At 29.9% G+C, this 21,339-nt stretch overlaps 6 protein-coding genes, 3 long non-coding RNA genes and 1 pseudogene across 9 annotated transcripts; 6 read left to right on the top strand and 4 right to left on the bottom strand.

The window, feature by feature from the left end:
* The first annotated feature begins 482 nt into the window (after window positions 1–482).
* Window positions 483–953, top strand: LOC139096466 (cuticle protein 7-like). Its single transcript, XM_070648178.1, has one exon. The coding sequence runs from the start codon at window positions 483–485 to the stop codon at window positions 951–953; it is 471 nt and encodes a 156-aa protein (XP_070504279.1).
* A 146-nt stretch (window positions 954–1,099) lies between these two features.
* LOC139096465 (protein O-glucosyltransferase 2-like) lies at window positions 1,100–2,889 on the bottom strand. Its single transcript, XM_070648177.1, has 2 exons — window positions 2,450–2,889; window positions 1,100–2,393 (listed from the first exon to the last, which is right to left on the bottom strand). Exons 1-2 carry the CDS (start codon window positions 2,602–2,604, stop codon window positions 1,100–1,102), a joined length of 1,449 nt encoding a protein of 482 aa, XP_070504278.1. The 5' UTR covers window positions 2,605–2,889.
* Window positions 2,890–3,053: 164 nt separating this feature from the next.
* Window positions 3,054–4,395, top strand: LOC139096469 (pupal cuticle protein Edg-84A-like). Its single transcript, XM_070648180.1, has 4 exons — window positions 3,054–3,278; window positions 3,378–3,455; window positions 3,517–3,806; window positions 3,876–4,395. Exons 3-4 carry the CDS (start codon window positions 3,798–3,800, stop codon window positions 4,254–4,256), a joined length of 390 nt encoding a protein of 129 aa, XP_070504281.1. The 5' UTR covers window positions 3,054–3,278; window positions 3,378–3,455; window positions 3,517–3,797; the 3' UTR covers window positions 4,257–4,395.
* Window positions 4,396–4,566: 171 nt separating this feature from the next.
* Window positions 4,567–5,560, bottom strand: LOC139096445 (translocon-associated protein subunit gamma). The gene is made up of 2 exons (XM_070648156.1): window positions 5,276–5,560; window positions 4,567–5,093 (listed from the first exon to the last, which is right to left on the bottom strand). Exons 1-2 carry the CDS (start codon window positions 5,409–5,411, stop codon window positions 4,675–4,677), a joined length of 555 nt encoding a protein of 184 aa, XP_070504257.1. The 5' UTR covers window positions 5,412–5,560; the 3' UTR covers window positions 4,567–4,674.
* A 182-nt stretch (window positions 5,561–5,742) lies between these two features.
* On the top strand, window positions 5,743–7,996 carry REPTOR-BP (REPTOR-binding partner). Its single transcript, XM_070648157.1, has 3 exons — window positions 5,743–5,906; window positions 7,415–7,545; window positions 7,621–7,996. The coding sequence occupies exons 1-3, from the start codon at window positions 5,862–5,864 to the stop codon at window positions 7,784–7,786; spliced, it is 342 nt and encodes a 113-aa protein (XP_070504258.1). The 5' UTR covers window positions 5,743–5,861; the 3' UTR covers window positions 7,787–7,996.
* Window positions 7,997–8,074: 78 nt separating this feature from the next.
* On the top strand, window positions 8,075–9,790 carry LOC139096444 (BUD13 homolog). Its single transcript, XM_070648155.1, has 2 exons — window positions 8,075–8,232; window positions 8,487–9,790. Exons 1-2 carry the CDS (start codon window positions 8,117–8,119, stop codon window positions 9,730–9,732), a joined length of 1,362 nt encoding a protein of 453 aa, XP_070504256.1. The 5' UTR covers window positions 8,075–8,116; the 3' UTR covers window positions 9,733–9,790.
* Window positions 9,791–12,120: 2,330 nt separating this feature from the next.
* Window positions 12,121–12,711, top strand: LOC139096448 (uncharacterized). The gene is made up of 3 exons (XR_011544975.1): window positions 12,121–12,197; window positions 12,251–12,397; window positions 12,481–12,711. It is a non-coding gene; the product is annotated as an uncharacterized lncRNA (long non-coding RNA).
* A 1,087-nt stretch (window positions 12,712–13,798) lies between these two features.
* Window positions 13,799–16,623, bottom strand: LOC139096464 (T-complex protein 1 subunit beta-like; annotated as a pseudogene).
* A 66-nt stretch (window positions 16,624–16,689) lies between these two features.
* Window positions 16,690–17,296, bottom strand: LOC139096447 (uncharacterized). The gene is made up of 3 exons (XR_011544974.1): window positions 17,075–17,296; window positions 16,941–17,009; window positions 16,690–16,853 (listed from the first exon to the last, which is right to left on the bottom strand). It is a non-coding gene; the product is annotated as an uncharacterized lncRNA (long non-coding RNA).
* A 1,712-nt stretch (window positions 17,297–19,008) lies between these two features.
* LOC139096485 (uncharacterized) lies at window positions 19,009–20,049 on the top strand. The gene is made up of 2 exons (XR_011544978.1): window positions 19,009–19,111; window positions 19,468–20,049. It is a non-coding gene; the product is annotated as an uncharacterized lncRNA (long non-coding RNA).
* Window positions 20,050–21,339: the final 1,290 nt, after the last annotated feature.

Genomic DNA, 21,339 nt, shown 5'->3' with positions numbered 1-21,339 from the left:
AAATGTTCTTCTACACTCTGGACAGTAAATTATAGAAGCAAAAAGAAGTTTTGTAATTTTAATATTTTTTTAGTTAATAAAACCTTTTGTATATTTCTTTCTTGTGAGATTAATATAATAACTTATATTATTTCCATCGATCTAGTGAGATCTCATAAATTTAATGTGAGTAAAAAAATGTAGCAATACATGTGATGCAAGTTGTGTTTTTATTATTATTTTGGATAGTAGGAGAAAGGAATATTAAAACCACATAGCAATGATTTGAAAAATTGAAATGACTGAACAGTATATAAACAATTTTTTTCTATTAACTAAACATCAGTTTTCAATTTTACTTCAGCCAAGTTATTTAATTACAAAAGAAAAATTGTATATTTTATAAAAATGTTTAAGGTGATTTTCATTAACTTTAAATTCTTGAGAGAAAAAAATTAATAATGTCATTTTACTTATTCGTTTGAAAGATTACATTTTTTTTGATGCCTTTTGTTCTTTGCAATGCGGGACATCTTCCAATAAGTTATAGTAGTGTTACGCTTCATCCTCACCAAACTATTAAGACAGTTCACCCAGAATGGACAGCACCAGAATGGAAAGTTGAGGAATTGAAAACACCAGAGTGGAAAGTTGAAGAATGGAAAGCTCCGGGAGAATGGCAAAAGAGTGAGGAATGGAAGGAACCAGTTGAATGGAAAGAAGCTGAAAAGCCAGCAAATTACGATTTTAAATATGAAGTTCATGATGAGAAAACTGGAGACATTAAACGCCAATCAGAAACAGCAATTCATGGCGTTGTAAAAGGACAATATTCACTTATTGATTCTGATGGCTACAAAAGAATTGTTGATTATACTGCTGATGATCACCATGGATTTCAAGCAACCGTTAAACGTGAGCCAACTCATTACAAAATTCCAGAATCGGTGAAGATCGTTAAACATTGGTGGTGATTTCAAAATTTTGATTTTTATGTATGACTGTTAATGTTAAAAGAGCATTCTCATAACTCGAGAATTGGCCATATTTATAAAGCCAAAATAAATAATGCAATATACCTAATATTATAAAGAAAATCAATATTTAATTTTTATTTATTTTATTTTTTTTTGCAACTACACTCTATACTATTATCTTCTAATTTTTCCATGTCATTTAATATGCTTATAGGACTTACAATTTTTTCAGAAAATTTCTCAAATAGTGTAACAAAATAACAATAAATATTTTTAGGTAACAAATTATCTAAAACAAATTTACGGGCTGTTTTTGAAATTTTTCGGGCCTCATTATCGTTTTGTATGAATGAAAGAATTTTTTCAATTAAATTTAATTTCGGATCATGATTGAATGGTATAAAGTGCTTGTAAGGTTCAAGTTTGTTATAAAAATGTTCATAATAGTTAGAATCTTGTTTTAGTACAACTGAATTACTCGCTAATAGATATGGAAATCGATATGCTGCAACTGTACCGTCAACATTAATTTGATATTTGTATTCAAAAAAGTCTGTAAATGCGATGTGGTCTGATTTTGGACCATAAATTGAAATTTCGTCTTTAAAGAAAAAGAAATTTGTAATTGTACAATTTAACAAATTCGGATACTTCCTTGCTAAAGATACAAGTTCTAATCGCTCTCTTCGTGAGTCTCTACCTTTAAAGAATGCTTTTGAAATCTTTTCATTCCATTTATATTTTTCTTTTTGGACTGAAAATATATCTATCGAAGTGCGAAACATCATATTAATGGTTGATTCTGTTAGTTCATATGTTGGTACAACAATATCAAGTGTAGTTTTAGAGCCACACCATGAAAATAAAGGAAATTTTTCATTTGAAGTTATTTTAATTAAAGGCCAATCACCGAGATTAAAGAAGAATTCTAAATCAGGAAGATTAACTTTATTTTTAAGCGAAATAAGCACAGCGTCGACAAACATTTTAAAACCTACATACTGTCCATAACATTTTCGATAAATTTCATTATTCTTAATCACATAATTGCAAACTGACGAAGATCTTGAATTCTCAAAATTGCTTTTAACAAAATTCCTCATTTCTGTAAAATTTACTTCTTTAAAATTGCTTAAATCGTTTTCAATTTGATCATCAACTTTATCGCCACAGTTCATTAAATTTTTAAACGTTTTTAAATCTTTTGGACACTTGCAATTATCAGGATAAATTGATTTAAGGCAAATTGGAGAGTCTTTAAGATGTTTATTCCTGAATTTCAATTCTAATTCAGCATAATGGCACTCTTGATAGGTTCTAATCCGTAAGATAAATAAGCCATCGCCTGCATATATTTTGTCAAATGATAAACGACGGCAATTGCTTTGCAATGAAAAATTAAACAAATTTTGATCCCTTTCCGATAGAAATGTGATACTGTAAAATTTGACTTGTTTAATGCTTATTTACATAATATTTAACACGAAACTTACTTTTGACCATATATATTTTGAAACTGTACAAAGAAGTAGCTGACCGGTAAATTAATACCATTCCTAATTATTTCTGTTCCAATTATTTTACCATCATGAATCCAACTGTGAGTTAGTGAAATTCTTAATATATTAATCAATATTAATTTCCACATTTTTCTATCAGTCTATATATTGAAGGATTGTTATTTTGCAATTTGAAACTAAAACTAAATACCAAAAAATAAACAAACTAAATTATTGATATTCCACAGAAGCTCTGTTCATGCCTTAAAAGTATTCACACCATCAGAACATCATTATACTAGAAACTTGCCGAAAAAAAAGAATTAAATTAAATATATTATTTTTTAGATAGGGAGGATGGTGCAAATAATTTTTTTGCATAGTGTAACAGAGACAGCTTTCTAAATATTAAATTTAAATTTCTTAATATTAACATGGTGTGAATATTTAATAAAATTCTATCTATTCTGAAAGAATTTTTAGAAATTCAAAAAAAAAAATACGTTATTATTAATTAAAAAAGTTCTAAACATATGAAATCATTTGAAGACATCAAATTAGGGAAATAAGCTACATAATTTGAAATATACACAAATAAAAAACTAATTAATTAAAATGATATAGATTAAAGCTAAAAATGCAGTTGCTAAATTCAAAAGCCACAAGAAACTTGAAAAACTGTACACATATGATTTTGAAAAAGTATTTAAAAAATTGAGATAAAAATCAGTTCAAGTGCGTTTATTTATATTGCAAGTTAAAGTTACGAAAGAACCATATGTTGAGAGATACATTACCGGGTTCGATATGAAATTAACCGAACGTAAATTTGATAAAGAATGTGGATTATTTTATTAATGTTTATAAAGAAAAGCAAAGAGATAAAAATTGTTTTTTTTTTTTTTTTTTTTAAAAAAAAAAGTTTGTTAATGCACATCTTCAGCATAATTGAAATCGAATTTGTTTTTTAATGCGTTTTAAGAACCGTAATAACTTATAAGTATTGATAATATCTTCAATATTACTTGCAAATTAATGGAAACAACAACGTTATTTTTTAGGTACAATGTAATATTGGTTCATTTTGTTTACCTGTTCAATGACAGAAACAGGTTCTCAAATTTAAATTGAAGCATAAAAAGAAAATATTGCACAAAAAAATTACAAGATCATTGAAATACCATAAAACCAATGCACAAGTAGGAGTACTGAAATAAATTTTACTATATATAAACCAAAGTCCTGGACGAAGAAAATATCATTTACTCAACAACGTAATTTGAAATAACTTCATCGTTCCATTTCATAGAAAAAAGAAAATTATTCAGATTTTCAGACAATTATGTTAAAGGTATACATATACGTTTGAAAAATTGTTAATTTTTATTTAAAAGTTAAATTTGGTCAAAAATATTTGCAGATTATAATTTTTGTCGCCATAATTGCATTAACAAGTACAAGTTTCATTCCCGTCAGTTATCATACTATTTCACATCATCCGATAGAATGGATGGAACCAGTTGAATGGAAAGAAGCTGAAAAGCCAGGAAATTACGATTTTAAATATGATGTTCATGATGAGAAAACTGGAGACATTAAACGCCAATCAGAAACTGCAATTCATGGCGTTGTAAAAGGACAATATTCACTTATTGATTCTGATGGTTACAAAAGAATTGTCGATTATACTGCTGATGATCACCATGGATTTCAAGCAACCGTTAAGCGTGAACCAACTCATTACAAAATTCCAGAATCAGTAAAGATCGTTAAGGTCATTCCTCATGAACATTGGTGGTAAACTATATTAGTTAATATAAAAAAGCATTTACATATTCGTACTTAATTCTGATATTATTGAAAGCTATTGAACGCAAAGCAATGTGAATTGTTCTAGAATTATTGACGTTAATAAATAATAACCATTTTAAAAAAAAAAATTAGTTTTTTTAGGACGCGAAAATATTACAGGTCAATTTATCAACATAAATCCGTTTGTCGGAGGGGCTCCGTGGCGGAATGGATTATTTCTCGTTTTGTGAGTCGGAAAGTAACATGAATCTTACTGAAACTTGCTTTTAGTTCGGGAACTGAATTTTAAGCATAATAGATTTACAGATGAAATTTTTCTCTTTTTATTGTTCAAAATTAGAACTTAATCATTACATAAATATAATAGGAATCTAATTTGATTCATTTATGCATTTAGTGATAAGATTTTATGATGATTTACTTGTTGACAAAAGTGCGAGTAATCCAGAGGTTCCCGAAATTGTAATCATGTAGTTAAATGTTGGCGAGATGCTACGTAACAAATAAAAGCTTAGGAAGATTACAAAAGCCAAAAACAATGCATTGTTGTAGAAAATGGAGAAAACTGTAGCTTCAAAGTCAGCAACTTCGTTCTTTTTCCACAAAATTCTCTCATCCTTTTCTTTACGAGACATCTTATCATCAGCTAACAATTGAGTCATTTCGCGAGTAACAGCATCTTCTCTTTTCACCGCAACTTTATGTTTTAAAGTGAATTTAGTGTTTCTGTATGCCATTGCCATCAAATATGTACTGATTGCCGTGAAAGCAACGAAAAAGATCAGTGACGAAAGCAATTCCATTTGATGAATTCTCCAATATAACCCTGAAAGATTTCTATTGTTAAGTTTATGTTCCTTTTCCACACATTCTATGATTTCCTAAAGAATTTTTGGATAATCAATATCCAATATTTTATGGCTAATTTTAAGTTTAGCGGAAAATGCTGTAGAAAATCATTGATGATGTGGATTGATAATCATATTCTAATAGTAATTGAGAGCTTACAGATTGGCAAAGCTGAAGTAATTGCGGCACTACCATAAAACAGCATATTTGATCCTGTCGAGACATTGCGATTAAAATCTTGAAGAAGCAATTCCTCTTCCTTTGTAAACATTGATGATTTCTTTTCTTGGACCATTTTTAATTGAGAATTTTTAATTTTTTAATCTTGTTCACAGAGCAACTTTCACAACAATAACTTTTTTTATGTTCCAACGTTTTAACACGTCTACACCATGTTATTTCTTTACAAGGGCAATTTGAAATTTAAAAAATCGTTAAGCATGCATAACAATGGATTCGCTAAAATTCTGAAGCCCACTTGAAATTTTTGGAATAAATAAATAATTTCTTAAAGCGTATGTGATGTTGAATAACTTCTCAATTTACCGGAAATTTCTCATTAAAAAATATATTTTAATAAAAGATCAAAAAAATAAAAAATAATAAGGTTCAAAATGAGAAAGATAGAGTGAAGAGTTAAAGTTCAAAATATAAAAACACAAACTTTTCATCAGACTACATTATATTAGATTATCCATATTATTAGCGATAAATTCAGCTATAAACCAGTTAATATCTTCTATAAATGGATTTAGAAGTTTCAGAAATCATGGATGAAGCATTACACACAGTAAGTTTGACAAATTTGTATGATATTTAAAAAAAGCCATTTTCTTTGTTTTTGTTTTGAAAAATTTCCTATATAGAAACTAATAATTATATTTTATGCAATATAATGCTTCATTGTGCAACAATTTTTTATTTCAAACCGTTTAACATTCAACTAAATTTTGGAAATTTAAAAAAAGATACAAATCTATTTAATTGCGTCATTTTATTCATATTTTTATATATTTTACTTTTTTGCTAAGTCAATATTATTGTTCAAGGATCAGACACTCCAAAAATACATTACTATACTTATTGAATTTATAAGACATTACAGTAAGAACAGTACTGTATGTTGGAGTGTCTGACCATTGTAATTGTTATCATTCATTGACTTAACAATAATAATTAGTTAAATTCAGTTACCAGACAAAGTGCGCACAACTCGTTATAAAAGTGTCTTTGAATGAATGAATGTAAAGCAACAAAAAAATAAAGTTTTGCAACGTAATAAACAGAGCTATGCTCAGAGTATTAGCTTTTATTTCTGTTACTCTCTTGAACAATATTCATTGATTCGTGGGAGAGTATTTCTGTTTTGCTTAAAGAAGAATTGAATTAAAAGTTAGTTTATATCTGCAGTTTCAGTTGAGTAATAGAGAAATTGTTGTATTAAAAACATAGATGTAAAAAAATAATTTCTATTAAGTTATGAGGTGAATTTGTTTTAAAGCTCGCACCTTTATTTTAAAATAAAAATTTCTTCAAACAAATTCATTGTCAACCACTGCATTTTTATTTTTAACTACCTTTCTAATTGTATTTAAAACAAAGTAGTAAAGTGACATCAAAAATATCTAGCAGTAATAATTCAAAATCCTATAATTAAGTTGAAGGTACGTAATTTAAGATTGATTTGATACGAACAAATTTATTACATAGAAACTTCAAACTATTGTGGTTGACATTGATTACTGCGTAGTTCTACCGGCATCATGAAAAATATGCCATAATAAGTAATTTTGAAGATAAATTTTTATTAAATCAAATCAGATATCCGAATTTGGATATAAAAAGTAGATAAATTGTCTAGAAAAAAAAATTGGAAAAATTATATTTTTCAAATATTTATTTATGATACTGACAAATTTCATTCATTTTTTCTGCGACGCAAAACAATGTATGCAGCAATGAACAGAGGCTTTAAAAGTGCATTTGCTTCATTTTGTACTTGTAAATTTATCAGAATTATTTTTACCATTGAAATAGGAAAAAAAGTCGGTCATAAAAAAGAGAATACTATGAAAATAATATATTGCGTATTGAATCAACAATCAGCTATGCTACGTGCAGCTTGTCTGCGAGAATCTTTTGAGTGAAACAAAAAAAAAGAGCAAAAACTGAGCTAAAGAATAAAAGGAATTTGACATATTAATTTTAATAGATTCCAATACAACTTCTAATTATGTAGCTAACTCATAGGCGAAAATTCAATCAGTAAAATTTTAATCACATAATTTGATATTATAGGAACGCAAAGAATCTGGAAAGCGTGGAAGAAAGCCAGGACGTAAAGCTGGGCCTGAAAAAGTGGACATGAAGGCTAAATTGGAGAGATCTCGTCAAAGTGCCCGAGAATGTCGAGCTAGAAAAAAATTAAGGTATATGATAAAAACAATAGATTGATAAAATTGTATTTTTTAATATATGATATTTTCAATTTAAAAAAAAATCAGATACCAATATCTTGAAGAACTAGTGGCTGATCGCGAGAAAGCTGTAATACAATTGAGAGGAGAAATTGAAAAGTACAAAATATGGGCAGATGAGATTGATCAAGGTCGATTTCCTGAAGAAGCATCTGAAATTTTAAAGGAATTTGGAATTGTTAAGCCCGAATAATTTTATTTAATTTTTACGATTATTTTTATGCTTTAAGAAAAAAACATTTTCTATCCTATATATATGTGTGTGAAAATTATTCAAATATTTGATTATTTGTTGTTTAAATATTCAATTTTGAGTGTAAAAGCCCTGATTTAATACTTATAAGTTAACTACATTTTAAGTATGATTAAAAGGATTTTTTTTCGTAATAAAAAGAAAATAAAAGTGACGGTTGTTGTAATATTAGTATTAACGGTTGTTTTATAATTCAAATTCAAAAATTGAACTCAATTTGAGCTTTAGTTTTGTTTACAACTTATTGTTTAAAAAAATATTAATTAAAAAATGAATAAAAAAGACCAAAAGGAGTATTTAAAGCGATATTTATGCACAGATGAAAAGTTGGAGAAGAAGAAGAAGAAGAAATCAAAAGATAAATGTGCAAAAATTGTTAAGAAAACGTAAGTTTTATATTTTTAATCAGGTTTTTTAAACACATTTTTGATTTTTTTAGAATGGTAGATTTATAATGCACAATGTTCTTTCGATCGATTGACGATAAAAATGTAATTGATCCGAAGAGTAATTCAAATCAACGTATATATATGATAGTGGATTGGAGTAGTGACTTATTAATGAACTATCGATCGCTTGAACAAAAATGCATTAATTAATTTTATATTTTTCTAAATGTTTAAAAAATTTTCTGTTTTAGCGTGAAGATTATAGATGATGATGCGTCAGATTTTAAGAAAAATGAAGATATTGACGAAGGTGATTTGTATGCTACAAATGAAGAAGCTCCACAAATTGTTGGCTTCATTGATGAAAGATCAGCAACAGTGATAATGAAGCAAGAATACGAGCAAAGTGGCAAATGGAAATCTTTAGACAACCATAAAAATGAATGCAAAAACAAGGAAGAATTCAGAAAACAAGTTTCAGATGAAAATTTAATCAGGTCCAAAAAGAATTCGTCTTCCAGTAGAACGAAAACTTTTGATGAATCACCACCCAGAAGGAAAATAAGACATTCTGATGATGAGTCGCCGCCTAGAAGGAACAGGAGAAAGTCTGATGAGTCGCCGCCTAGAAGAAATAGAAGAAAATCTGATGAGTCACCGCCTAGAAGAAATAGAAGGAAATCTGATGAGTCGCCGCCTAGACATGAAGTTTACAAGCAAAATATTTCTCCTCAAAACTTGTTGTTAAAAATTAAGAAGGAAAGAGAAAGCCTATCGCCTTCAAATTATTATATTCGATCCTCTAAATCACCAGAAGATGTGAAGCGTCATATAAAAATAGAAAATGACAATTCTTCACCACAACGTCCTTTAAAAATGTCAAAAACTCTTGATGGTAAAGCTTCCGGCCTGCAAAATGCGAAAAGTTTAAAAGATGAAAATGAGAAATTTAGGGAAAGACAAGACAAATTATTCAAAGAGATGAAGCCTGAATTTTCAGGAAAAAATGCCGATGTTACTATTCGTGATCGTAAAGGCAGAAATAAAGATTATGAGTATGATTTAGAAAAGGAGAGGAGAAAAATTAAAGAGGAAGAAGAACGTAAAAAGGAATACGATCGATGGGGTAAAGGATTAAAGCAATTGGAAGAAATTGAAAAAAGAAGACGAGAGTATCTCCATGAAGCCAACAAACCTTTAGCTCGAGATCAAGACGATAAAGACTTGCAAGATTTTTTAAAGAATAAAGAACTTTCTGATGATCCCATGCTTCAGTATATTAGACGGAAACGAAAGGAGGAAAATGTAAAAAAAGGAATCGTTGAGAAGCCACAATATAATGGAGATTTTCCTGATAATCGATTTAATATTAAGCCTGGTTATCGTTGGGACGGAGTCGACAGATCAAATGGTTATGAAAAGAAATACTTCTCAATGATAAATTCAAAGAAAAGTCAGGAAGAAGAAGCCTACCGTTATTCAACTGAAGATATGTGAAAAATTTTGTTCATTAATATTAAAATAAAAAATAAACATAATATTTAACAACTTTCAATTTGTAATTTTAAAATCACACAATTTGCACACAGTAAAATTCAGTTTTTCAAAAAACATGGATTGTCAAGCGTTTGAACGAAGATGCCACTTTCAAAGACTTTTCAGTTATTGACTAGTACAGTATTTTTAATGTAAGTGGACATCATAGAAAAATTTAAAATTAAAAAAATTTCCATGTAATCATAAAAATGTTTGTTTTCATTTTGAAATTCATTAATTTGATGTAATTTAACTTGAGTCATATTGATTGATTTTAGATCAGTCAATTGACTTGGATACAGTTTATTATATCTTAATATACAAACATATTAAAAACGGCAAGTTCATGATCGTTATGACAAAAATGCACGATTATGAGTCGATAAGAATGAGTGCTTTTATAATTTTTTTAATTAAATTGTACGACTTACCTTGCTCTAAAATTGTTATTTCCATAGCTTTCTTCTATTAATTTTCATTTGTATTAAAATCACTTCAAAACACTTAAATATAACGTTTGATCATATTTTTTAGGTAAGTTGAACTCAATTTCACACAAAATTTTGCACTTTTCCTTTTTAGCGCATTTTTGAAATTTTTTTCAAAAAGGTAGCTTATTCAAGCACTTTGTTCGGCTATGTATCGAGATCTCGAAAACCAGACATCGTAGAGAGCTCTGGTTTGTTTTATTAACTCCGTACTGTTGTTTTATTGCAGGCAAATGCATTTATATTTCGATAAACAAGAACAACACGTTTTTTCATTGTTTTACAGTGTTTTTCAATGTTCTCCGTACGTGTTGTTTTAAATTTTGAATATTTATAATTTCTTGAAAAACTAGCAATTTATTGGTTTATTGGTTTTGGAAGTAACCTGGATCAAACCTTTTATATTTCGATAAACAAGAACAACACGTTTTTTCATTGTTTTACAGTGTTTTTCAATGTTCTTTGATGTTTTTACAGTGTTAACAGAACAAAGTTTGAATTTATCGTAACCGTTATGTGTTTTAAATTTTGAATATCCGTTAAATGACGAAATTCTTGAAAAACTAGTATGATGACTTGGAATTTATTGAATCTTGTTTATTGGTTTTGGAAGTAACCTGGATCCTACTGGATCTTGCTTTGCGGGTAGGGAAGTGACTTGGAACCTCCTGGATCTCGTTTTGTAGGTCTGGAAGTGACCTGGATCCTACTGGATCTTGTTTTTTGGATCTGGAGGTGATCTGGATCTTGTTTTTTAGGTCTAGAAGTGACCTGGATCTTACTGGATCTTGTTTTTTTAGATCTGAAAGTGACCTGGATCTTTTTTGATCTTGTTTTTTAGGTCTAGAAGTGATCTGGATCTTACTGCTTCTTGTTTTTTAGGTCAGGAAGTGACCTATTAATCAATTTCTGATCGCTGGGACAAAAATGCGCTGAAGTCACTCGATAAGAACGAGTAATTTTGTAATTTTTTACTAAAATTTTTACAATTTTATCACAATTTTCAATATTTTTGTTTTTTGCATCACGTGCGATCTTTTTTTTATTTTACGCGGCACCTTTTTTCACATAAGCACTTATAATAGTTAATTAGAACTTTTGAATTTTTAGAAAAATAACTTTTTCGTTTCACGATCGATTACCGCAAGAAAAATCGAAATTTCTATTGTTAGCATTAGGACAGCACTTAAAGTTGTCCATTTGCTGATAATACACTTGATTTGATACCTCAAAATTACTTTAAAGTTTTTTTTTGCGAAAACCAAAATTTTGGCACGTTTTGAACTCTGCAAATATACCGAAACTCAAAGATTGAACTCAATTTGAACTTTAGTTTTGTTTGATACTTTTTCCTTAATAAAAATTTAATTACAAAATAAGTAAAATAGATCAAAAGGAGTACATAAAACGATCTAAATGCACCGATGAACAGTTAGAGAAGATGAAAACGAAGAAATCAAAAGGAAAATGTAAAAAAAATTGTTAAGAAAACGTAAGTTTTATTTTTTCAATCAGATATTTAATTAATTTTTGATTTTTTTAGAATTGAAGCTTGGAATGCACAATTTTAGTTGGATTGATGGACGGTATAATTGTTATTGGCTCGAAGAGTTTTTCAAATCAACGAATATACATGATAATTAACAATTTATCATTTTTGAGATCAAAATATTTGTTTCTGAACAAAGTTGAATTGTATGTTCAAAGTTTGGGAACTTGGAATCTACTGGATCTTGCTTTGTGGATCGGAAAAGTGACTATTAAATGAATTCCTTTCACTTAATAAAAATATTATAAAAATGGACTTTAACGGTTGTTTTAAAATTGAAATTGAAAAAAATTGAACTTTAGTTTTGTCTATAATTTTTTCATTAAAGTATAATAATAAAATTCATCAAAATTAGTAAAATAGAAATGTACAAAAATTATTAAGAAAACGTAAGTTTTATATTTTTCATTGAGATATTTAATAAATTTTGATTTCTTTTAAGTATGGAAGCTTAGAATGCAAATTGTTAGTTCCATCTATAGACGATATAATTGTAATTGGTCCAAGAATAATTCAAATCAACGTATATATAATAGATATATGTTTATGAACTTGGAATCTACTGTATCTTGCTTTGTGGATCGGAGAGGTAACTTATTAATTAATTAATGATCGTTTGAACAGGAATGTGTTGATTAATTTTTTTTCCATTTTTTACCGTGAAAATTATAGATAATGCATCGGATTTAAAAAAGGAAATGAAGATATTGACAAGGGCGATTTGGATGCTACATTGATGAAAGATCAGCAACAGTGACAATGGAAAAATTGAAGAAAATCTGATGAGTCTCCGAATTTCACAAGCAAGATATTTTTCCACAAGAATTGTCAATAAGAACTGGATTAAATTGCTTTCATCAAACCAAACTTTATTAATAAAACACATACATTTTACAAAATAATGCATTCAATTCTTCAAAAATTAAGGATCGTCAAGAGATTGTACGACAAAGCCATTTTCCAAAACTTTTCAGATTTATCAGCTGATATTAGCTGATTCCAATCGATGGTACCTTATCGATGCTGCTGTTTCTGGCTGATTTCCTGAAGCAAAAAAAATAACAAAATTAATGACGAAAATATTTTTCCGATTTAAATGACTTTAGTTAATTTTACTCACCATTTTTCATGTGTATTCCATCCTATTAGTCCTTATGTGTGTGCTGAAATTTCAAGTTAATGCAAAAAGTATCATTTATTATTTTGGCTAAACTGTACCACATGGGGCACTTTTTCTTTTTGCTTTTTTTGGATAGTTCTTGACTTTTTAAGTCCAATAAATGAAGAAATACTCTAATTTAGGCGGCGGAAGCAATATTTTTTTGGGTTTTGAGTTCTTGCAGCTACTTGTATAAATTTAAATGGATAGCTGCAATTCATCTGCAAATTTTTTTCTTATAAATTTTCTTTAATTCGTTAAATTTTCATATAAACGATTACTAATATTTTTCCCTTTTACAAAATATCGAATTCATTAAATTTTTCGGATTTTCTTTAAAATTTAAATGCATATCTGCAATTTATCTGCAAATTTTTTTCTTATAAATTTTCTTTAATTCGTTAAATCATTTTATCAACTGCAAATGATCTGCAAAAATTTCAAAAAATCTCAGTAGTATATTAGCTGCAAAGCTCCTGCAAAATGTTGAGAAAAATTCATCTGCAAGCGAGCTGCAAATTATCTGCAAAGCTCCTGCAAAATATAAAAATTTAAGTTATCTGCAAAATTGTCTGCAAAGTAGCTGCAAGAACTTAAAACCCAAAAAACTACTGCTTCCGTCGCCTAAATTAGAGTATTTCTTCATTTATTGGACTTAAAAAGTCAAGAACTATCCAAAAAAGCAAAAAGAAAAAGTGCCCCATGTGGTACAGTCTTACCGTAAATTAGCTGCAAAGCTCCTGCAAAATGTTGAGAAAAATTCATCTGCAAGCGAGCTGCAAAGCTCCTGCAAAATATAAAAATTTAAGTTATCTGCAAACTTGTCTGCAAAGTAGCTGCAAGAACTTAAAACCCAAAAAAATATTGCTTCCGCCGCCTAAATTAGGGTATTTCTTCATTTATTGGACTTAAAAAGTCAAGAACTATCCAAAAAAAGCAAAAAGAAAAAGTGCCCCATGTGGTACAGTCTTATCATTATTTTTTAAATTAGAAATGTGATTAATTACTGTGTTACAGTTATTCGTTTCAACACAAACTGGTAAAATTAAGTGCAAAATAATGTGTAGGAGGAAGAGAAAATATTAATGCAGCATGATGATTAAGGCAATTAATAAAATAAGCTTTTTAGCATGGACGATTATCAACACGAATGATCATTTCGACAGCTTCACTTGCTGATGATAAAACTTGACGCTTAACAGCAAATGATTCAGTAATTCCGAGTTCCTTCATGCATCCAACTTTTCCAACGTCCATGTTAAGAGCCATTGTGCAGGTTCCTTGAGTGTGTGCAGCTCTCAATTCAGAAACAAGCTGTGCTGAGTCATAACCAGCATTATCGGCAATTACAGTTGGAAGTTGGAATAAAGCGCGAGCAAAAGCTTCCATTGCAATTGCTTCCTTTCCTGGAGTTTTGCTGGCTCTCTTGAGTACAGCACATGCCATTAATGATTCAGAGCATCCACCACCAAATACAACACGTGATTGCTTGACCGTTGCTGTCAAGACACATAAAGCATCATGTAATGATCGTTCGGCTTCATCGACAATTTGTTGTGTAGCACCACGAATAATAATTGTACATGCTTCACCTAATTTCACACCACTGAATCTCAAAAGAGTATCTTCGCCAATCATGACTTGTTCAATGAGCTCACAAGTTCCCATTTTAACCATTTCTGGATTATCGAATGTGGAGACAATTTCTCCTCCAGTAACTAAAGCTAATCGTTCAATTCCATCAAAATCAGCATGTTCGATGGCCATAACACCAGCATCAGCAAAAAGTTGTTCTGGATAATTGTAAATCAACTGACGATTAATGAAAACATTACATTTATGACGATAAAATTTTGTTGACTTTGTCTTTCATCTTTTCCTTCTCGGCCATCTCGAGATCTGCAATTTTTGACATCGAGTCAACTTTGATATGAGATCCAAATACGTTAATCTTATTGGTATCCATTTGTGTATTAGCAATTAAAATCTTTGCATTCTCAATTATTTTTGGTTGATGAACTCCTGGACGTTTATCAAGCAAGAAACCTTCATCAAGGAATGAATCTTCTAAAGTTCCACCAGATTTTTTGATCAATTGAATTGCTGTCAATTCAGCGGAACCTTTAAGACGTAAAACAGCATCAACTGCCAATTTGGAAAAGAGCTCTTTGTGCTGAGATAAAATCTTAGAACTTAAAGTTGTTTGTGCAATGTTCAATAAATCTTCCTTGAATTTCTCAGTATCTCCTGAATGGTCTTGTGCTGATTTTGTAAGAGCTTTACGGGCAACTTCTGCAGCAGTTCTCCATCCAGCAATAATTGTTTGTGGATGGATTTTAAGCTCAATAAGCTTCTCAGCTTCTCTCAATAGTTCAGAAGCTAAAACAGTTACTGATGTTGTTCCATCACCGACTTCTTGTACTTCCTGTACTTCCTGTACATATCAACTAAAATCTTTGCAGCTGGATTGTCAACACCCACAGATTTTAAAATTGTTGCACCATCACTTGTGACTTCAACGCTTCCAGCACTTCGTCGATAAGATACTAAAATTTTATCCATTCCCTTTGGGCCGAGTGTACTCTTAACTAAATCTCCAATAGCGAAATTAGATGATTAACACCTAAAAGAAATAAGATAACAAAAAAATAACAAAATTAATGACGAAAATATTTTTCCGATTTAAATGATTTTAGTTAATTTTACTCACCATTTTTCATGTGTATTCCATCCTATTGGTCCTTATGTGTGTGCTGAAATTAAATTAGATGATTAAAACCTAAAAGAAATAAGATAACAAAAAAATAAAAAAATAACAAAATTAATGACAAAATATTATACACCTTGAATTTCTCAGTATCTCCTGAATGGTCTTGTGCTGATTTTGTAAGAGCTTCACGGGCAACTTCTGCAGCAGTTCTCCATCGAGCAATAATTGTTTGTGGATGGATTTTAAGCTCAATAAGCTTCTCAGCTTCTCTCAATAGTTCAGAAGCTAAAACAGTTACTGATGTTGTTCCATCACCGACTTCTTGTACTTCCTGTACTTCCTGTACATATCAACTAAAATCTTTGCAGCTGGATTGTCAACACCCACAGATTTTAAAATTGTTGCACCATCACTTGTGACTTCAACGCTTCCAGCACTTCGTCGATAAGATACTAAAATTTTATCCATTCCCTTTGGGCCGAGTGTACTCTTAACTAAATCTTCAATGGCGATTGCTCCAACAAACGACGATAAACGAGCAATTCTGAGATGATGATTAAAACCTAAAAGAAATAAGATAACAAAATTAATGACGAAAATATTTTTCCGATTTAAATGATTTTAGTTAATTTTACTCACCATTTTTCATGTGTATTCCATCCTATTGGTCCTTATGTGTGTGCTGAAATTAAATTAGATGATTAAAACCTAAAAGAAATAAGATAACAAAAAAATAATTAATGACAAAAATAACAAAATTAATGACAAAATATTATACACCTTGAATTTCTCAGTATCTCCTGAATGGTCTTGTGCTGATTTTGTAAGAGCTTCACGGGCAACTTCTGCAGCAGTTCTCCATCGAGCAATAATTGTTTGTGGATGGATTTTAAGCTCAATAAGCTTCTCAGCTTCTCTCAATAGTTCAGAAGCTAAAACAGTTACTGATGTTGTTCCATCACCGACTTCTTGTACTTCCTGTACTTCCTGTACATATCAACTAAAATCTTTGCAGCTGGATTGTCAACACCCACAGATTTTAAAATTGTTGCACCATCATTTGTGACTTCAACGCTTCCAGCACTTCGTCCATAAGATACTAAAATTTTATCCATTCCCTTTGGGCCGAGTGTACTCTTAACTAAGTCTCCAATAGCGAAATTAGATGATTAAAACCTAAAAGAAATAAGATAACAAAAAAATAACAAAATTAATGACGAAAATATTTTTCCGATTTAAATGATTTTAGTTAATTTTACTCACCATTTTTCATGTGTATTCCATCCTATTGGTCCTTATGTGTGTGCTGAAATTAAATTAGATGATTAAAACCTAAAAGAAATAAGATAACAAAAAAATAAAAAAATAATCAAAATTAATGACAAAATATTATACACCTTGAATTTCTCAGTATCTCCTGAATGGTCTTGTGCTGATTTTGTAAGAGCTTTACGGGCAACTTCTGCAGCAGTTCTCCATCGAGCAATAATTGTTTGTGGATGGATTTTAAGCTCAATAAGCTTCTCAGCTTCTCTCAATAGTTCAGAAGCTAAAACAGTTACTGATGTTGTTCCATCACCGACTTCTTGTACTTCCTGTACTTCCTGTACATATCAACTAAAATCTTTTTTTTGTACTGGATTGTCAACACCCACAGATTTTAAAATTGTTGCACCATCACTTGTGACTTCAACGCTTCCAGCACTTCGTCGATAAGATACTAAAATTTTATCCATTCCCTTTGGGCCGAGTGTACTTTTAACTAAATTGCTCCAATAGCGAAATTAGATGATTAAAACCTAAAAGAAATAAGATAACAAAAAAATAACAAAATTAATGACGAAAATATTTTTCCGATTTAAATGATTTTAGTTAATTTTACTCACCATTTTTCATGTGTATTCCATCCTATTGGTCCTTATGTGTGTGCTGAAATTAAATTAGATGATTAAAACCTAAAAGAAATTTGATAATACAAAATTTTAACACCTTTTTTCATCAGTATCTCCTGTAAAATTTACGGGCAACTTTTTCAGCACAAGCAATAATTATTGTTCTCAGCTAAAATAAAACAATTTACCATCACCGACTTCTTTACTTCCTGTACTTCCTGTTTTAATCTTATTTCATAGGTGAAAATTTAAGATACAACGAAATTTTTGAATTCCCTTTGGGCCGAGTGTAAATCTCCAATAGCGAACACTTATGAACACCTAAAAGAAATAAGATAACAGAAACAAATTATTGAAAAATAATTTAAATGATTTTAGTTATTTTTTTGACCTGGTCCTTATGAAAATTTTAGATGAAAAACCTAAAAGAAATAAGATAACAAAAAAATAACAAAATTAATTTTTAGAAAGTATCTCACTGATTTTGTATTTTGACTTTACTAATTTCTCTTAACTGTGGATTTTTTAATAAGCTTCTCAGCTTCTTAGACAAGCTAAAACAGTTGACTGATTGATACGCATTACCTGACTTATTTCACCATGAAATGCCATCATTTGAATTAATTCCCTTTGGTCAGCAAACGAAATGTTAATGATTGGAGAAGCATGTATGAGAAAAATATCAACAAAATTGAAAATATTTTTGGACTATTCAATTAATGCAAAAAAACACTGATGTTGGCTGATAAGATCTTTACCATTTGCATTAAACATATTATCTAATGAATATTAAAGCTTCTCTCAATAGTTCAGAAAAATCATGTTGTTCTATTCTGTACTTCCTGTAAATATGATAAATTTATTTGTGATTTTTCCAGCACTTCGTATATGCATTGGGCCGATTTCTAGAAAATTAAGAAATGGATTTATTTAACACCTAAAAGAAATTAACATTACCCATTTTGTCATGAAGACTATCTGGTCCTATGTGAAGTGCTTTAATTAAATTTTATATGAGCAATGAAATTATAAATTATTTTAATCAAAAAATAGCAAAATATTATGATGTTGTCCTGACATCATTGGTCAAGAAAAAATTGTTGCAATCACGAAATTTTTCGAATCTAAAATTTGAGAATCTTTTACAACCCTGAAAAAATATCAACAAAAAAAATCAGTTCAACTTTTTTTCCGAAAATGATATTTTTAATTTTAAAATTTTTTTTGTACACTAATTAACATTAGAAGTAAGAAACACACATACTATAAAAAATTTATAACACATTTTTAGCGCATTTTTTGAATTAAAGAAATGAGATAGGAATAACATTAGCTGAATAGAAATATGCTTTGCATTAGTTTGACGAAATTTTCAATGATTTACCAACTGTTTCAAATTTGAAATGTTTTTAAATTTTCCTGTAAAATAATCAAGCATTGCAAAAATAATTCCGTAGAAAATAATCAATTTAACTAGTTTAATCTTAAAATTAAGTGATGTGGACAAGAAAAGTACATACATAAACTTATTATCTACATGATGTAAGTAGTAGAAACTCACTATTTTGTATTAATGTGATAAATTTTAATTTTTTAATAATTATTTCTAGACAAATTAAGAAATCGACTTATTGAACGCATTACCCGAGGAAATTTTCAATGAAATTATAACTTATTTTAATGCAAAGGATGTCCTGAAAGCATCATTGGTCAGCAAACGATGGTATTTAATGATTGGAAAGCATGTATGAGAAAAAATATCAACAAAATACACTCAGTTCAACTGCAAAAATGATGTTGATCCATTGTTAAACATATTATCTACATGACGTAAGTAGTAGAAACTCACTATTCTGTAGTAATATGATAAATTTTAATTTTTTAATAATTATTTCTAGAAAATTAAGAAATGGACTTATTGAACGCATTACCCGAGGAAATTTTCAATGAAATTATAACTTATTTTAATGCAAAGGATGTCCTGAAAGCATCATTGGTCAGCAAACGATGGTATCTAATGATTGGAGAAGCATGTATGAGAAAAATATCAACAAAATACACTCAGTTCAACTGCAAAATGATGTTGATCCATTGTTAAAAAGTGAACGTAAAAATCAGAACTTAATCATTGGATTTGATCACAGTCGTATAAAGGAATTAGGCGCTGAAGTTAACATCCGAGCAATACTGAAGAAATTCTCAAAATCACTTTGTTCTCTAAAGACATCACATGACTTCCAGCGAATCTGTGAATTGCCAAATTTAAAAACTTTTCATTTCTAAGGAATAGATTAAGAATACATGCTAATTATTTTTGCACAAACGGATTATTGACAAGGAGCACAAATCTCAGGAAATTGAACATTCAGTGTGGGGAAATGAACATCAAGTCACAAAAAATCTTTATTGAGTCGCTTAAGAATATGGAATAAAAATTGAAATCGTTGACACTTAATCAGCTTGATATTTTAGAACATTTACATGCAACTGACTTTAAATTTAAGCTTGAAGAAATTGATATTTTTGGCTTTCTTTTTTCATTTTGGTACAGCATTGATACAATTTATGATTTCTTGCGAATCCATTTTACTGGATCTTGTGTTTTAGTTCTGGAAGTGACCTGGATCCTACCGGATCTTGTTTTGAGGTGACTTATTAATCAATTACTGATCGCTGGGACAAAAATGCGCTTAAGTCCCTCGATCAATAACACGAGGACTTTTGTAATTTTTTTAATTTTTGAAATTTTAGATCATCAAAGTGAGAAACAAATACATGGAAAAATTTTACAACGCATTTACTTTAATTCAAAAATTCTTTGTGAGACTAAAATACATCAAAGTAAGAAACACATACATGCAAAATTTACAACGAATTTTCTTTAACTTAAAAAAGCTCTAAGAGATGGTTGAGGTAGCGTTGGAAAGGTATTAACAAGAGGCAACTTTCGTACCTTGACACCAAAGTACGAAAGTCCTTGTGTGAGGAGATAGAGCGCATTTTAGTTTTTCAACTTCAAAGTGTCATAGCTCGGAGACGAAGAAGAGTTAAGAGATGGTTGATACAGCGTTGGATAGGGGTCAACACGAGGCAAATTTCGTCTGAAGACACCAAAGCGTGAAAGTCCTTCTGTGAAGCACCAGAGCAAATTTTTGAAAAACACGTGTTTTTTTCAATTTTTTCGAAAAAACACGTGTAGCTCGGGACTGGCAACGAGTTAAGAGACGTGTGATACATCGTTGGATAGGTCTTGGAGAGACGCAACTTTCGTTCTTTGACACCAAAGCGTGAAAATGCTCCTGTGAGGCGCCAGAGCAAGTTTTCCGAAAACAATGGAAAATGCTGAGTCATTGTCCATTGTTTAACTTCAAAGTGGAATAGCTCCTAAACGGAAAGGAGTTAAGAGACGTGTGATACATCGTTGGATAGGTCTTGGGGAGGAGCAACTTTCGTTCTTTGACACCAAAGTACGAAAGTCCTTCTGTGAGGAGATAGAGCGTTTTTTCGAAAACAATGGAAAATGCTGAGTCATTCTCCATTGTTTAACTTCAAAGTGGAATAGCTCCTAAACGGAAAGGAGTTAAGAGATGGTTGAGGTAGCGTTGGAAAGGTATTAACAAGAGGCAACTTTCGTACCTTGACACCAAAGTACGAAAGTCCTTGTGTGAGGAGATAGAGCGCATTTTAGTTTTTCAACTTCAAAGTGTCATAGCTCGGAGACGAAGAAGAGTTAAGAGATGGTTGATACAGCGTTGGATAGGGGTCAACAT

This window comes from Chironomus tepperi, unplaced genomic scaffold, assembly GCF_022539635.2.
Source record: "Chironomus tepperi strain 1889 unplaced genomic scaffold, CSIRO-AGI_Ctep_v1 contig_393, whole genome shotgun sequence".
Taxonomy (NCBI): Eukaryota; Metazoa; Arthropoda; class Insecta; order Diptera; family Chironomidae; genus Chironomus; species Chironomus tepperi.
This window is presented reverse-complemented; position numbering and strand designations above follow the sequence as displayed.

What these genes read in the sequence shown, in the direction of transcription:
- LOC139096465 (XM_070648177.1), bottom strand. Translation starts at nt 2,604, where the DNA reads ATGTGGAAATTAATATTGATTAATATATTAAGAATTTCACTAACTCAC. An exon ending in CAAAATATATATGGTCAAAA is followed by an intron (nt 2,394 to 2,449) that starts GTAAGTTTCGTG and finishes CAAATTTTACAG; the next exon opens with TATCACATTTCTATCGGAAA.
- REPTOR-BP (XM_070648157.1), top strand. Translation starts at nt 5,862, where the DNA reads ATGGATTTAGAAGTTTCAGAAATCATGGATGAAGCATTACACACA. An exon ending in TGGATGAAGCATTACACACA is followed by an intron (nt 5,907 to 7,414) that starts GTAAGTTTGACA and finishes TTGATATTATAG; the next exon opens with GAACGCAAAGAATCTGGAAA. An exon ending in CGAGCTAGAAAAAAATTAAG is followed by an intron (nt 7,546 to 7,620) that starts GTATATGATAAA and finishes AAAAAAAATCAG; the next exon opens with ATACCAATATCTTGAAGAAC.
- LOC139096444 (XM_070648155.1), top strand. Translation starts at nt 8,117, where the DNA reads ATGAATAAAAAAGACCAAAAGGAGTATTTAAAGCGATATTTATGCACA. An exon ending in GCAAAAATTGTTAAGAAAAC is followed by an intron (nt 8,233 to 8,486) that starts GTAAGTTTTATA and finishes TTTCTGTTTTAG; the next exon opens with CGTGAAGATTATAGATGATG.
- LOC139096445 (XM_070648156.1), bottom strand. Translation starts at nt 5,411, where the DNA reads ATGGTCCAAGAAAAGAAATCATCAATGTTTACAAAGGAAGAGGAATTG. An exon ending in TACTTCAGCTTTGCCAATCT is followed by an intron (nt 5,094 to 5,275) that starts GTAAGCTCTCAA and finishes GAAATCTTTCAG; the next exon opens with GGTTATATTGGAGAATTCAT.
- LOC139096466 (XM_070648178.1), top strand. Translation starts at nt 483, where the DNA reads ATGCCTTTTGTTCTTTGCAATGCGGGACATCTTCCAATAAGTTATAGT.